This window comes from Erpetoichthys calabaricus, chromosome 13 (assembly GCF_900747795.2).
Source record: "Erpetoichthys calabaricus chromosome 13, fErpCal1.3, whole genome shotgun sequence".
Classification (NCBI taxonomy): domain Eukaryota; kingdom Metazoa; phylum Chordata; class Cladistia; order Polypteriformes; family Polypteridae; genus Erpetoichthys; species Erpetoichthys calabaricus.
Genome location: NC_041406.2, coordinates 99,562,735 through 99,580,416, shown reverse-complemented (window position 1 = coordinate 99,580,416; position 17,682 = coordinate 99,562,735). Strand labels below are relative to the sequence as shown.

The 17,682-nt window shown below is 40.0% G+C and overlaps 1 protein-coding gene across 4 annotated transcripts in view; it reads right to left on the bottom strand.

The window, feature by feature from the left end:
- Positions 1–17,682, bottom strand: part of LOC114663785 (intermembrane lipid transfer protein VPS13B-like) — a 908,960-nt gene that overhangs the window by 85,012 nt on the left and 806,266 nt on the right. For all 4 annotated transcript variants that reach the window (XM_051935847.1, XM_051935848.1, XM_051935845.1 and 1 more), the window contains exon 42: positions 14,197–14,546. In XM_051935847.1, the coding sequence (XP_051791807.1) occupies positions 14,197–14,546 (350 nt within the window). The remainder of the gene's footprint in view (positions 1–14,196; positions 14,547–17,682) is intronic.

Sequence of the window (17,682 nt, the reverse complement as noted above, 5' to 3'; positions counted from 1 at the left end):
ATCCGCAAGAAGGAGGCAAGTGATGGAGGCCACTAAAAGAACTCTGGAAGAGTTACAAGTTACAGTGGCTAAGACTGCAGAGACTGTTCACACAACAACTGCTGCCTCGGTGCTTCACCAGTTGCAGCTTTATGGGGGAGTTAGAGTTTGGCACAATGCTCATTTGAGTGAGACTTGTGATGCCCCATATTCACCCCATACCTCTCAGCATTCTAACCAAGGGGCATCTAACAGGATAAAGCAGATAAAAGGGTGCAAAAACAGACAGTTCTTTATTAAAAACAGGCAATATCAATAAATATCAAAATGTTGAAGTAAGTAAAAAAAAAAAAAAAACAAAGACACTAGCAAGTTTGGCAAAATGACAGTTCTCAAATGTATGAACAAAGATGAGAAAAAAACCCAGAAAATACTCCAAAAAGAGCCAAACTAACTCTTGTCCTTTTCCCTTTGCCTTATTCATTCTGTTTGAAGGGACATCGCAGACCTAAATCAAAAACACACAGGACAAAACACACCCAGTCCTTGCCCATTCTCCCATTTGCAAGCTGTTCTAGAAGACACTGGACTTCTTCAAAGAAACATGAATCAACTTGTACTAAAGTCTATGCTCACTACATTATCCTCACCTCTCAGAACTCTAAGGAATAAACAAGACTTACTTCACTTCACTGCAGGGAGATGTACTCCCTGCTATGTGGGGCTTTCTCTGTGACCCAAAGTGCTTCCAACGAGTAACAACCCTGGCACTGGAAGTACTCCTGGATCCTCAATAAAAGGTGGCGTATTGCTTTGTTTAGGCAAGACGAAGCTGGCAGGAGGGCGAGCAGCACTCAACTGGAGGAGAGGTGAGGTGTGTGGATTAGAGATAACTTGTGCTTTGGTGCTTTTTGTGATGTATCTGTGTAATAAACACCCATTTATTTAAACCCGGGACAGTGCTGGCATGTTCATGTTTGGCTTTGTGGCTCTCTGGCCCTCCATGAGCTTTCACAATACCCTCTGAATCCCTCCCTCTGATCTGACAGATGCCTCACCGAGCCCCCTCCAATTACCTAACGCATCTTCACGTATTCTGCTCAACATCATGTAACCTGGAAGGAAGCCTTGAAATCTGTGCCCACACTGGCGTGTACATGTCCAGCCATGAACACTCCAACCTTGACTACTCTTCAGGAGGTAATCGCTCTGCTCTCTCTTTTTCTCTCAGGCCCTTTACTCACACTGAAATGACTTTACTGAATTTATTCACTCCCTTGCATCTCGGTACTTTGTGCTGGGGTGCCTCCTCATACCCAGGCTCGACACAAGTATTTAGTGCTCCATTAACCTCCGGTGCAATGTCTTGGATATGCAAAAACCTGCGTAGCAGTCTTCCAGTTTCTCTGTCTGAAGCTCTATCATCAGTACTATTTTCCAGAGCTCAAGACAACTTCTCCAGTATAACTATTTAAACCAAAATGTAAAATCTATAAATAGCTATACATAAGAAATAGGTTGCCACAAGGTGTCTCACCACTTGACTGTGAAGTCAGCTGGAAGAAGGTTCTATGGTCTGATGAGAACAAAACTGAGCTTTTCGTCATCAGAATAGACAGCAAAATAATGCCCATTACCAAAAATTAACCATCCCCACTGTCAAGCATGGTGGCAGCAACATGTCATTTCTCTGCAGCACGCCATAGAAGGCCTGTAAGGATAAAATGAATGCCACAAAATCCAGAGGAATGCTGGAGGAAAATTTGATGGGGCTGCAAGTAACATGAGCCTTGGGAGATGTTTTGTTTTCCAGTAAGACAATCTCAAGCATTAAGTAAAAGCTACACAGGATTGTCTTAAAAACAACAATGTGAATATACAGGACTGGTCAAGCCAGAGTTCATATCTCAATGAGAGAATGTGTTGCTGGACTTGACAAAGGCTGTTCATTCACCATCCCCATGACATCTGACAGAGCTTGAGCAGTTGGGCAAAGAAGATGGAAAACATGGCAGTGTCCAGATGTGCAAGGCTGTCATGGCTGACAAAAACAAACCTAATATACAGTATATACTGACTTGACAAGAAAGACAAAGTAAATCCACTGTGATTCAATGTAGTGCTTCATGATAATTAAATGTAAAATTGTCAGAGGGGTGAATCGTTTTTAAAGGCAATGTATTAACATGTCCTAAAATATACAAAGCGATACTTCAGATTAGGCAGCAGGCCAAAGTCTCTTACAACCATTAAACTTTATAGATGCAAAAATGAGGAGGTAGGAGAAGAGCACTGGGTTGCTAGTGATAAAGGTGCTTGTGGTTCAACCTCCACTTACTCAATGAGAGACCCTTAGTGATCACCAAGCCTGCCAGTGCGCAAAATGTCAAAATATTTGAAAGCACCTGTGAATCACTTTGGAGTGGCATTCACCAGAGGAAGATCCAATACAAAGTAAAGTTTACTTTTCCTGATGAAGGCCCAGGGTCACACTCTAAGATTTGGGGGTCTCTTCTTTTCTAGTGTAGTTCCGTCAATGAGTAGGCCATACTATATAAAACCATATACACAAGATCCTCGGTTGCAAACTCCGCCACTTCTGGAGCATAGCCAAAGCTCTCGCATCTCATTCCCATAGCCCGGATTTCCTCTTTGATGGCTGCGTTCTTGCCTGCGGCACTTGTAATCTCCAGCTGGCGAGAAGGAAGAATTCTCCCAGTCATTCTGATTTTAATAAGAAGCTCAAAATCCGCTTCTGCGGTAAGCCCCCTCCTTCCAAATGGGAGATTTTTTTTCAGCTTCTTAATATAGCTTGCAGAAGTGGAGGAACCCACCACATCACAACAGAGGGGCACGCAGACTTGACATGAGAGGAAACAAGAAAATTACAGCGACAATTACAAAAGTATATCCTTCTGTGGCTCATGTTAACATTGCCAAATCCCCGCTTCAAGCTCCTTACAGAGCACACCTATCAGCAGCATCTGGCTCTGCTTAATCGCTAATTCAGCTTCTTTTCTGTTTTTAACACAGATGGTAAGTCAGTGGCGGTGCGTTGTGCCCCCTCCACATAGAGGGGCGTCTGCTGGGCCTTGTTTACCCTCCTATTCCAAGTGCAGCCTTTAGTGATTCACTCTCGGCCTCCTCATCAAAGTTTGCCTCAAGCTTTATTTCAAGAGTTTTTCTCTCATTTGGACATTCCCAAAACAAAAAGCTATTTGGGAGCAGAAAAACATAAAAAGAAAGAAAAAAAAGGTCTGTTAAAACAAACAGGCGTGGACGGCAATCGAAAACAGAATCGCAGATCAATATTTTGTTGTCACAGAAACAAATGAGCTCCCTGTAAACGGGGTGGAGGGGTGGGGGCTTTGCTTTTGTTTTTAGGCAGACGAGAGGACTCCTGGAGCGATTTACAATGTCCACATTCCTTAATGCGCCATTCCAGCTTATGAGGGTGGGAGTGGTCAGGGGTATCCGTCATCTAGTTTTGCCAAATTTAACCAACCCACAAAATCTCTAACTGACGTCCCTTTTAAGGACAGCCATGGTAAAAAACATTTATGTGGGCTGAATAATACCACAACTGCTTCCATGTTCCTAAAACGTAAACAGAAGCAGGTAGAGTAATTCACCCTACGTGTTAGAGATGGATGACTGAACCCATAATACTTGTGGTTTACAGTCTATGGTCTTAACCCCAATGGGGCCTTGGTGTGTTGTGCAATGACCATATTTATTCCAATTAGTAGTATCTTACATGGACTCAGATGAAAATGTCCAGTGTGCACCTCATCAGCATGCTGTGTACTTTGTCGTCAGGTCCATATGTATTTGAACAGTGACTAAATTTTCATAATTTTGGCTCTGTATGCCACCACAATGGATGTGAAATAAAGCGTTCATTATGTGATTGAAGGGTAGACTTTCAGCTTTAAGGGGTTTACCAAAAATATTGAATGAGCGGTTTAGGAATGACAACCATTTTTATACACGGTCCCCATATGTTATTTGGGTGTAAATATTGAAGATGATCATTATATTTATGATTATTTCAGTTTGTCCAAATACTTTTGAGCCCATTAAAATAGAGGGACCATGTATAAACCTGTCTGTCATTTCTGAACTGCTCGTGATATTTATTAAACCCTTAAATTAAAGTTGACAGTCTACACTTCAATCACATAATGATCGCTTTATTTCAAATCCATTGTGGTGACGTACAGAGCCAAATTTATGAAAATTGTGTCAGTGTCCAAATAATTATGGACCAGACTGTATGTGTGCCAGAATGGATCACTGGCATTAGGGAAGCACACTCAAAGAAACCTTCTTTGTTTTGTGCAGTACCTTTCCTTAATGAAAGACAATTCTAAGGAGCATCATCCACTCATTCTCAGAAGCTGTTTAACACATTGGCTGCTGTACCATTTATTACTAGGACATATGTCTATGAATCTATGGAAAGTAATGATCTCTATCACGACTCGTAAAAGTGTAAAGAGATGTATAAGAAAGCAATGGTTTTATTATCACCAGTAACTATGTCAAAATGCAAAGAAACTGTTAAATACTTTATTTCCAACAGCAACATGTAAAAGTCTTCATTTGAAAGAGAATCCTAGAAGCTTGGCACCACGTAGAGCACAAGCTTAGAAACACATGCTGCAGTTATGACACATTTCTTGTTGCATACCATGCTATCAGTGGATGGCAGAATGTCCATGTAGCGCTGTCCTGTCAGTCGTGACAAGCCTTGCAATGAAGAAACAACTATGGGCCAGCTATCCACATCAATACCAGAGCAAATAGGTTGCAAATCATCCAATTGAATGTCACTATCTTGATCACCATCATTATCTTCAAAATATTGATGATGCATAAATCTACTTGTTTCAAAACAGTAGCAGCTCTACTTCTTTTTTTGCAATGACATAACTATGGACTCTCTGTTTATAATACTACTAGTCATTTAGCCCGTTACAATAACGGGCGCTAGAACAGTAGTGCATAAACATTAGTAGGAACAGTCTATATTAAATGGCAAGGGACTTTGACCTCATTCTTTTTGTTGGTCGTATTTTTCTTTCTTTCAGCCTTTCTTTTGTTGATGTTTACTTGCTGAGCTGACCGTTCTTCGTGGGCTGCCGCTGTGTATTGTGTGTCTTTAATTTTCTGTGACAGTAATACTGTCTTGTACGGCTCTATTCAATAAGGGCGCGCACAAAAAGGCGAGCCTCAAAAGGGCGACCTCAATTGAGCGCGGCGAATAAGGGCTCGCCTTTTTGTGCGCGCCCTTATTGAAGGATACCGTCTTGTACGTCCGCTGGCTTGTACGTCCGTAATATAGCTTTAATTTTCTCTGGCGGTAATACAGGCGTGCGCGTCGGTAATATGCCTTTAATCTCCTCTGACAGTAATACTGGCTTGTATGTGGCTGTAATATGCGTCACTGTATTGTGTACCTTTAATTTCCTCTCGCAGTAATATTGGTTTGTATTTCCGTAAAACGCCTCTAACTTTCTCTGACAGTAATATCGTGCATCGCACCGTGCCCCGCGCATGTGCACTTCATCAGAAGACACCCACACACGGACACCTGGACGCACATAGGGATTTTATATATATAGATTTTGTGCAATCTGCTACTGAAAAAAAAAATTCTCTGTCTTTCCTTTGATGGCAGTGTCATAGTAGGTAACTGAGAGGTGGCAGCAAAGATCATTAGAAAGCTGGTTGCATCAATCATGGCTATATGCTGAAGTACGGGTTTTCTCATATATCATATCTCATATATGACAGGCTCAATGAGATATGAGTTAACTCGTAGCTCGCATTCAAAATATTAATATTAGTGCTACAACTGAGGAGGAAGAACTCTACTGTAGAAGTGGATGCAAAGCAGCAATAGACCCCAGATGACACACCAGACCTTTGTAGAGAACAGTAAAACTGGGCAAGTTTAAAGTCACTAGGATTGTCTCTGGAATGGGAAAGACACTGGAATATGTGGAGAAGAAAAACACAAGGACACAGGGGAAACATGTAAACTCCACGCAGCCAGTGAACAGGTTGGTATTCATATCAAGTCTCCTGGAGCTGTGAGGCAGCAAAGGTAACAAGTTGATCATTATGCCAATCTCATTTTTCAGTCTGACCAAATTTAGTGTATATGACTTTAGTGCATACACATAAGTCATTTCATGATCTGCTAGGTCCTTGTATTATATAAAAATTGCTCATCCTTAAAGAAATGTACTGGACTCAAGTCCACATCGTGTCACTCTTGTTTACACCCACTGTGCCTCTATTTTGCCCTCTTCTCAGTGTCCTAGGTCCACTGCTGGTCAAATGACCTCTCTTAAACTATAATGTGACATCCATAGCCCAATAAAAGGTGAAGGCGTCTATTCAAATTGGAAGAACATTAGATTTGATTTATCAATGTGACTTGTCACGAATTCATATCATGAAAGGCACTATGAATGGGTGAGGAAGTGTCAAACCCATTTTACTGGATGGCTTTATTTGAACTTTTGAAAATGACGAAAACGTGGTCAGTTGATTAATGAAGCAGAATGCACTGTAAAACAAAACATAAGAGCATAGACTGGTTAGAATCTGAAAAGAATTAATGGAGCAAAAGTATTAGACTGAATAGGTGGTGCCAACTCATCACAAAGCCACCTGGGATTCACTCCAAGTAAGCCTCAGCATGTACAGTAATATGGACCAAATAGTACAGGGTGGCCAGCAGTCCCAAACATTTATCAGTCTGATGTTATTCTCTTTTATTAAGCCTACCACACATTCCACTATATTTAGGGAGAGTATTTTGATGACTTCGACATTTCAACTTCAGATCGTTAAAGGACTTACATGCTGTAGGTGTCCCTAAGCATGATTTGACCACTTACAGAGTGTTTTCAGTCTGTGAATCTATGGACACGATAAATTAAACACAAATCATATTAGTATTGTAAAATGATGGAACCCTACTGCTTTTGTGTTAAACTACTCCGAAAAATCTGGCTCAAGGACAGGGGCTTAGTGACTGAGGTTTTCTGTTCCAATCCAATAGCTTTATTACAAATCAATATAACATTATTTAATTTTATGGCTTGTCAGTGTTTTCATTCTTCCATATCAGGTCATTCTTATACTGTATTATTTATTTATTTTTGCTTTCCAAGGATGTCATCCAAATGATTTGTTGCCTGAAGCACACGAGTAATTCTCACCCCTTCACTTTTTTTTCTCCTCAGTTTCCTTCCATCTATTTAATTAAACCAGATAGTGCACAATGAATACACACACCGGTGTAAAAGAAATGAGTTAGAAGCAGAACTGCTAGTTCCTTTGTCATTTGTATCTTGTTGCTAATAAAAACTAATTAAAACAGTGGGTGCAGCTGTTTAAGATGAAAAAAGCAATAAAGAGAGGGGACTCTTAACAAGTAAGACAGCTAAAATGAAGTCGAAAATTGTCACTTGTGCAATATGTGCTTCATCAGCAATAAATGACTTCTGATTACAAAACTGAATTAGGACAAAAACCTGCAGCCACCAAGGCGCTACAGAACAGACTTTGCAGACTCCCTGTCTACAGAGATGATTTTATGTATATTTTATGCATATCTGGAAGCCCCCTTTAAGCCAAAAGACATGCAATCAGAACATGGAAATGATAAACAGTACATGGATGTGTGCGTCCGCAGCTGAGCTCACAACAAGACACACTAAAAGCAGATCATCATCTGGCTCCTTTTAAACAAAAATAATTCCAGTGACATATTCTGAAGTGAATGTGTTTGGAGAAAAAACACTGACAATGTGGCTGCAAAGAATCTGAGCAAAATTGGAAGAGAACGGAAACAGAAAAAGAAAAAGAATAAAAAAAAATAAAAGCACAATTTCCCGTAACATTTCTACAGAGAGCCGCACGCTTTGAGCAATGAGTGCTCTTGTTAGTTATTTTAAAGCCTGCCAGATTAAAATCTCCCAAAGGTCGACATTTGCTCACATTCTCAGATGAACGAGAAACAACTAATAAAGGAGTTAAGTCATGTTTTGAAAATTCGTGCATGGCATGACAATGTTTGTGATGATGTTTTTCAACCAGTAATTGCACCATCCTGCAGGCATCTGTTTGGAAGTTACAGGCAACCAAACTTGGGGTCTCTCCAGTATGACTCAACTTTCTGAGGCAAGGCTGGCATGCAGCCCGCCCTGTTCGGCTATTTACAGGCTTCTCCCCTGAGCTGTTCATTGTTAGCGTGAAGAATTTGCATTACATTTACTTATTCAGCTGATGTTTTATCCAAAGCGACTTAAAAATCACAAGGACAATTGTTTCCATATTTCTATAACTCAAGCATTGGCTGGTGATTTGACTTTTTTATGGTTATATAACACAACTCTGGAGTGGGAACTGAACCAGAAAACTTTACAGTCCAAAGACTTAAACGCCAGAAGGCCACACTCCATACCAATATGGCACCTTTTCATATAGATGATCATCTCAAGGCAAGTTATGGGTTGGGTACAATTGTTCCTATGGATTTCTACAATTTAAGCACAGGCAGGGTGAACAGTGAGTTAGCAGTAGGATTAGATGAGAAAACCTGTGTGTTATAGTAGAGGGGCTGTACTGCTTTCCAGTGTTTTATGTAGCACCTTTCCACACAAAATATCATCCAAAGGTATATTAAAGGCACTGTAAAATTCACACTTTTAACATGGTAACAAGTGTCACACTAAGTAAGTTCCTCAAGGTCACACTAGCGGGGACTGGATCAGCAATTATGCAATTTAATTTAGGTATTAGAGCATTTGCATTTTCACGTTACCATATTATACTGGACCTTCACCTTCACTTGCACATCGACACCTGACTTTCTAATGGGCAATGAGGACTGAGTAGTCACGAATACCCTCTGCCTCTGAACTGAGACACAAGCTACAAGGAGCAATGTTAAAGTTGGGGTCGAGACTGTAAGATGCAAAATGACTGCATAAACCTGGATAGACATGTTCATAGCTACACCAAAAAGGAACAAGAAAAGGAAAAGCCTAAAAATGTCAATGATTTTAAAACCACAAGCTGGATAGCATCAAAGGCAAAGAGTAAGAAGAAACGTTTGAGAATTCAGGAGCAGAGAAATAACGATAAATACAGAGAGACTGACTCGGTGACAGTGTGATGACAAACTAGACTTACAAATGAAGCAATCCAGGTAAAATGGGTCTCTGGTGTCAGCCAAGTAATTTCACCAACAGTGAAGCATCCTACAAATAGTCCATATATCACCTTCACTGTATGAATATGTAGGATAGGCAGGTGAAATGACTCGCTTAGTGACTGTCATGAGTTTAATCCTAAATAAATTTATTTTAGAAGATGAGTAAGTCCTACCTAGGGGTTGGGAATGGAAACATTGATTTTATAGTTTCTAGAACATTTTCAGACAAGTTTTCCATTTTTTTAGTACACTTAAGAGTTAGAGTAACTTTCTGTTTTTATTTTTATTACATTCCATACATTCCCTCCGCCATTTTGTAAATCTGTTGTCTGGACGTGGTCATATTCGTTGCATCAAAGAATATCATTGCTGTGACAGTCTAAATACTGGCATGATGCATCACTACCTATCTGTCATTTGCAAAATAAAAAAAAAAACAACTCTTCTTTTAGGTGTCTTTCTTATATTCTTTATCTCAAATTCTTGTTTTACCCCTCAACTACAATCTTTGCTTTTGGGATAATTATTAGGACCAACTTTCGGTTTTGATTCTTTTGTCTTTTAGCTTCATTTCATTTCGTGGTCCAGGTGCGTTTGAACTTTTTTCTCACTGTTCAGTTTGCTGGCAGTACACTGATGGAAACTAATCTGGAAACCTTTTACTTTACTCCTCAATACCTTACTTACTAGATCAGGCTGTCCTGCTTTGTTAAAGATGTACATGGAACAACAGCCTTTACCATAACAAAAAAGTTCCCTGCACAAGTATGTCGAGTCAGAAGGAGATCAACCAATCCATGTTGGCTTATGTCACAATTTTCAGGTTAAGCTTAACAGCTAAGGGGATGGGAAGAACCCCAGGCTGTTTTGTGTTCACTTTGTATGGTGACAAGTAGAAAAGTCACATCACCGGAGTGGCAGCTAGGGTTGATATTCAGCTGGGGTGTCTTCGGTATAAAGTCTGCATGCTCTTCATTTGTTTGTGTTGTCTTCCCAAAGTCAAAAGGCACTAAAGGTACCCTGAAGAATTCAAATCTGTCAGTGTGGCATGTATCTGGTGGGCTCAGATGGACTAGCATCTCAAAAAAGTGGTTTTCCTGCCTTGCAGCTTTTGTAGGTGGGCCATGTCCCCCTCTTTAAAAATGTAAATTAGAAAATGTTGCTTCAGAAAATGGACAGTTATGAAGAGCATGTAGCTCAGGAATGAATGAGTATAAGAGAGGATTTTGAGCTGTTCAATTGCTGCCTGCAACCAAAGTATTCACATCACATAATTTTTTTACAAACATAAATTTACAGCTACACCACTCTGCCATTTCAGGACAGGAAAAGACAATGACCGCTATTAACATCATGCATACTCCAAGAAGGCACATTAATCTGGGATCATGTATCACTTTGATAGCTGACATATACCTAACAGGTATTTCTCAATACATCAACAGCATATCCATTACCGTCTTCCTGAAATAACAGAGTGATACGTAAACCATCAGTAATCCCAGATCAATCTGGGTGCACCTTTTATCAACAGTCCTTGTGCTCCTTTGTGCAAAGTCTGAAGACTTGAAAGCTCCTCAGGCTGTCCATCACAATTATGTTTCTGTGAGTTGTGAAGATATTGCCTCCGGAAATTGTCTGTTATGGCAACATGTGCAACTCAAGGTTTCCCTAGCAGTGGAAAGATCAAGGACATTTCTGAGTGGCTAACGTGTAGCCTTATGTTTTCAACAACAAATTAAATGTGTGCTATGTATGGATCATCAGAGAGATAAGAATGGTTTGAAATCAGCTGTCATTATAAATCTGTTCAATTTACAAATTATGCACTGGATTCATTTACAATTATTAGAAAGCTATATTAAAACATCAACCAACTTTCCATAAAAACACAAAATAAATCGCAAAAGCAACTCACATAGAAATACAGATTTGTACATACTGTACAGCAGAGATTACTGAGAAAATGAGGCTACCACTGAGTGGAGATGCTGCTGTTATTTTTCCGAGTACAGATCCTGTTTCAGTGGTCTGACTTTTAATGCTCAGTTTTTGTGTCCCCTGTTTGTAAACACCCTTTTTTCACTTTTTCCTTTTTCTAATTATTTGGATTGTACTGAAATTAATAAACACCATTTTTTCTAAAATTGGGAATTTTGATGCATGAAAAACAAGTATGACATCTTAATGTGCATACTCTGGACTATGGCCAGCAGCTTATCCTGGCCAATACCCCCAAGCCGCTAGGTGCAGCCCTTCCTGCAGCGTGGAGATGCCCCGAATTCCAGCAGGGCATCATGGACCTTGGAGTTTTCCTTGACAGCCCTGCTGGATACCATGGGAGCCACCCGAGGACGCTGCAGGGAGGATCAAGGACATGTACTATTCGTATAGCCCGGAAGTACTTCAATGTCACGAGGACGGAAGAAATAAAGTACTTCCGGGCTGAAGAAAAATGAGTTTTTATCTGACCCGGAAGTACTGAATAATCACATGGACTGAGGGATCAGAAGCACTTCTGGGTCATGAACTATAAAAAAGACTGTGGGAGATCCCAGGGTGGTGCTGAGTCAGGAGGAAGGGTGGCAACGCGTCTGGGAGTGGAGGATTGTTTATTGTATTGATTAGTGTATTGATTTATGAGTATTGTGGAGTGGAGGGTGCTTTGTGCACTGTATTGTCCAAATAAAAATAATAATTGGACTTTTATCTGGTGTCTGGCGTTTGATCCGAGGGTTCAAGGGAGCAATAGCGCCCCCTATCTGTCACAATGCCTTGTTTTGTTTTTTTTTATATAAAATCTCTAGAGGACACTGAAGTACAGCTTGATGGATTGCCTCTGTACTCTCGTAATGTCAGCTTTGCATCTGGTCTTTTACAAATCCAAAATGATAGTAATCAAAGGGGGCAGATTGGGAGTATAAGGAGAGTGGTGGAGAACTTCCTAACCCACTCTCTCAATTCCTACCATGGTCAAATGAGTAGGGTGGGGCCTAACATTGTAGTACTGTAGGATGATCTTCTTTCTAGGGCAGAGGTTCTCAGTGTCGGTCCTGGGGTCCACTGTGGCTGCAGGTTTTTGTTCCAACCAGCTTCTATTTTTAATTGGACTCCTGGGCTAATTAAGTGAACTGTTATTTGTCAGATTCTGTGTTTTGGGAAAAATGTAGAAATTACAAAACTAAGTTTGGTTTACTAAAATGTACCAAGCAGTTATATTGGAATAATGTATTTTGTTTTCTTTTTAACAATATTTTCATCTTGATTTTCATTCTGTTTTTTGCAGAGTGTTCTAATTGTTTAATTAATTCATTATTTTCTTATTAGTGGGTCTAACGCTGAAGTAGTTGCAGCCTTTGATTACTCATTGTTGTTTATCTGGCTGTCTGCTGCTCTGCTGGTTGTCATTAAGATACAATGAAGGGAGCAAACTGCACAGAGAAGGGGCAAAATAGAATGAAATCAACAAAAGGGAGTGAAGCATTTAAATCTATAGCAAAAATGGAAATATTCCTAAATGTCTAATCAATGTAAGAATCATGCTGTGGTGCTTTCTTAATGTAGAATAAGAGACGAGAAAAAAAACAGCTAATTAAATGAGATCAGTGTGGTCTGGTGTTGTCACTGATTATGAATCTGGTTGGAACAAAAACCTGAAGCCACAGTGGGCCCCCAGGACCGACTTTGAGAACCCCTGTTCTAGGGCATTTATCACGCAATGCAGGACAGAGCTTCTTTAGTGTTTGAACATGACAGGCAACATTTATGGTCTCTCTAGACTGCAGAAATTTGATCAGAACACTCCCTCTCAACATGCAAAAAGATGTTACCGTCTTTGGCTCTGATATTTTGTGTTGGGTTCAAAACCAGAGAAGCCAAATTTTGTCACGTGTCACTGTATATAGCAAATAATCTTTATTTAGATATCACTCAAGCAGATGTGATGAAATGTTTTTCCAGTGACTTTTGTTGTCTTCAGTCATAAAATGTGGGACCCAACTATCCCACATTTTCTAATATCTTGAGATACCAATCATGTCTTGAACAGCATTGTGTCCTATTCCTAGCTCTCATCATTATGTCTGTCGTCTCTAATGAGTGCATTAACCCTTTACTTGTTTTTTTCCCCTATAGAGACTGTTCAACCACAACCACCACAATGATCTTGGATGTTGGCGTAATCCACCGTCTCACAGTACTAGCAGCTATGCATGCATCTCTCTATACATGTTGAATCCTACGGTGAATATAAGTAGAGGATATTTCTCTTTTAACAAGAAATTCAGTCGTAGCACACTGATGGAATGATGCTTCACTGCCAACCATTTTATGTAATGTCTGCATGGTTACTTGATTAAAGCTAATGTCATTAGTAACTTAAGGGTGTGACAAGAGATGGTGCTACCTGTCAAACAACAATCATTCTTCTGTTGCTAAATGTATATGTGTGCTGTGGCTTTGCTCATTAATTTTGGTAAGATCCTCATTTTTTGTCGACTATTAGCTGTGTTTTATACTTTTCCTTACCTGCCTTTTTTGATGATGTTTTAGACTACAGTAATCGTGCAGCAGTCCATGCCTGACCTGGAATCATCCTAGCGTCATTCCTGACCACTTGCATGCTGCCTCCTAAGGTATTCCTGGTCACCCATTGCTTTTATCTCTGCGTGCTCAGAATAGCCATTTTTGTCCATGTACACTAGAGGCTCAGATGAAGCATGGGCATAGAGGCCCTGACACAGTGTGACTTAATGAAGTACATCACTGCATGATGCAGAGATAGGCAGAAAAAACACAAGTGTGCGGTCAAGCTGCTTCAGATGCCACATCTGTTAAAAAGTGATTTGATATTAGGATGTAGTGGCAAAACCTTTAGGAATCAGCGTCTCTAAGACCTCTCTAAGTTACATACAGTAAAGCTTCACGCAGTACAAAATGACAGTTGTGGATGGATCAGGAACTGAGCTACAAGCACTCACCTGCTGCCATGCCCAAAGAGCAGTATCCAGTGTATGAATGCTGTACTGGCCTACATCCACCAAAAGTGGCTCCACAAACACACTGCCGTCAAAGAGCTGTTCCTTGGGAAAACCTGAAGTGGCAACCTGACCCTGGACTATGAAAGGCTTCACCAAACTGCGCAAGGTCAAGTTCCGGAATTCAAGAAGCTTGCATTCTAGCTCAGTGGAGAACTGAAGCTCTCGACAGATGGAGATGGTGCTCCACTGGCGGATATACACCCGTGGCTCTTTCAGGGACACGACCAGATATTCCTGCTCAGCTGGAAGCTTTTTGTCAGAGATGAAGGGCTTGAGACATCTAGGTGGAACTGAAAACAAGGAAAAAAAGAAATCAGAAAGGTTCATCTTAAAATAACTTCACAAAAGACATTACCAACTTTTGGGAAGGTTTATGTTATTATTTAAAGCTTATGTCACATTACACGACTTCTAGTCAGGGGGATGTTAAACTCGACAGCTGCAATGGCTGATCTTGTTAAAAGGATGTGTCAAAATACACGATTAGCTATTGCTAAGTATGTCGCATTATACAACTGCATAACGGCTTTCCAGCATATTTTCACAGGTCCAAAATGTCAAGTGCTCATCCCTTTTTGTGACAGACAATAATGTGCTGCCTGACGAAGCCATTACCGTGCAAAGGCTTTACAGGTACAATGAGTTTGGCCTCAGTCTCAGCCCTGTTTTTGTTAAATACACATCAGACAGACGAGCACTGTATGTGCACTGTACTTGTGGGTGAGCACACACTGGCTGTCAGCTCTCACTGTCACACAAGCCACTCCTATGGCTTAAGACAAACCTGTTTGATTTTATTGTGACAAGCTGCACTGTGGTTGGACTGAGTCGCTTGGCATGTTAAACTACACGACTGCAGGTCGTGAAAAAGCTGTGTAAGGTGACACGGCCTTAAGCTAAACTTTAAGATGCTACAGCCATTTTCTCCTTGGGATTGAATCCTAAAAACTAATTTAAAATATGATACAATTATGTTACAATTAAAAATAAGATGAAATTAAAAATAATACACAAAATAAATGTGTATTTCAAATATAGAATATTCTAGAACCTGCTGATTTTGGATTAGGTTCATTTGCAAATGATACTTTTATTTGCTTTTAAGAAAATAAGAAAAATTACAATAAGAAGATGTCATTCAGCCCAACAAAGCCACTCAATCTTAATTTACAAAACTATTGTCGAAGGTCCCCGAGCCATTCTAATACTAGTGCAGAATTTACCATTGACCTACTTCTTTCTGTGCCTCAGTGTTCTTGGAGACAAACTCACTTTAAAGCAATTACTTTCCTTCATAATTTTAAGCATTTCTACCACATCTCCTCTTAATCTCTGTTTGCTTATAATAAAAAGAGTCCTCTTTGGTTATACCCTTCTCTCATGGATTAAGTATTATAGCTCTTCACAAATAGATAACTGTACATAGTTTCTGTTGCTGACACATTAAGAAAGTTGCCTTTTGTTGCCTTCACGTTCAGGTTTGACTTTCTGTGCCTTCATTGGCTTTTCATTGCGTTGGTTTCCTTAGGTTTGGTCTCCCACTGTCAATCTGGTGTTTACACATCACTAAGAGTAACTTTCAGGCCTTACCATTTCAGATTTATTTAAGTTTGTGATGAAGAGCACCTCTGGATGCCACTCACAGCCAAAACAAAATCAGAGCAGAGGATATCTAAAAACACCTCATCACTGAAGCGCAGACGAGGGGATGAACAAAGGGAGAAAGTTAAACCCTTAAAAACAAAAACAAAATAAACTGCCTCACTGGGCTTACTTAAACAGTATTTGACCCTGTCCCACTACCTTAAACAACTGACTACGAACCTCCTCCCACCACTCCACTCTCACTTTTAGTGTCTCTGTCACCAAGTCACCCACTGGAACTTTGTTTCGTGTGGGGGCATGTAAAAACATAATCTGACTGAAGAAAAAAAACTGCACCTACCATGAAATGTTTGCAAAGACACAAATGGTACTTGCATTAGTTAAAAATCTAATTTGTAAGTTTTCATCACAGTTTCAAAAAATCACTGCCAATTTTTTCACTATTTAAAGAAATACTACATTTAGAAATGTTGGTGTTTTTTCTTGATGACCCAAACAAGCAAAATACTTAGAGAATGAAAAAATAAATCAGAGAATCTTTTCAAATAATTGTATACTTGTGTGTAAAGCACTACCACTTGTTTAGTGTCTTAGGCTACATCAACACAACTCTGTTTTAATTTTAAAAACCTCCAAAATTATTCTCCGTTTTCAACTTGATGGAATATTTTGACAAACCAGACAGCGAGCACTATGGACTGAGCAGTAAGTAGCGCAGAACTGACTGATTGACCATTACTTGATTAACACTTGTGGGCTTCAATGACATTCACTGCTGACATGGCAGGCTGTAGCCAAGGATGAACCCAGTGCCCTAACTGGGAGTCGTGTCTCCTTCAGAAATAGCCATCAGGATTCAAATTGTTGACAGACTTTTTAGTCAGGCTGTGTCCAGATCAATTCATGTAAGGTTTAACAGTACTAAGTTAATGATTAATAAGCACTGTATAGTGTGGGAACTCTTTTGTGTCACTTCAAAGTCCTGCACAATTACAGTAGTGGAATTCTTAACCTTGGAAGAAACCAGAATATAGTTTAAAAATAAGAATGTGAATATTTAACAAAATGAAATCTGTGTACAATATGCAGTGATTATACCGACATAATTCTAAATAATAAGCCTGCTTTGGGTAAGCACGTGTATGCTAGTAATTGTAAATATATAAATTAATATACAGTAATCCCTCGCTATATCGCGCTTCGACTTTCATGGCTTCACTCTATCGCGGATTTTATATGTAAGCATATTTAAATATATATCGCAGATTTTTTGCTGGTTCGCGGATTTCTGCAGACAATGGGTCTTTTAATTTCTGGTACATGCTTCCTCAGTTGGTTTTCCCAGTTGATTTCATACAAGGGACGCTATTGGCAGATGGCTGAGAAGCTACCCAACCAGAGTGCGTATTACGTATTAAATAAAACTCCTCAAATATATTGTGAGCACGGGGGCTGTTCGCACCCCTAGAGGATACTGCCGCTCCTCAATATACGCTGAAAGATTACCTTCACAGTGCTCTCTTTCTTGCTGGGCTTACATATGGCTGATTTGTCAAGCGATATGCTTCCAGCACGGTGCTTCACATACTTGAAAGATCAAACAGCACGTATTGATTTTTGATTGTTTGCTTTCTCGCTCTGACATTCTCTGCTCCTGACGGAGGGGGTGTGAGCAGGGGGGCTGTTCGCACCCCTAGACGATATGAACGCTCGTCTAAAAATGCTGAAAGATTACCTTCACGTTGCTCCATTCTGTGCAGCTGCTTTATCAAGCGACATGCTTCCTGCACGGTGCTTCGCATACTTAAAAAAGCTCGAAGG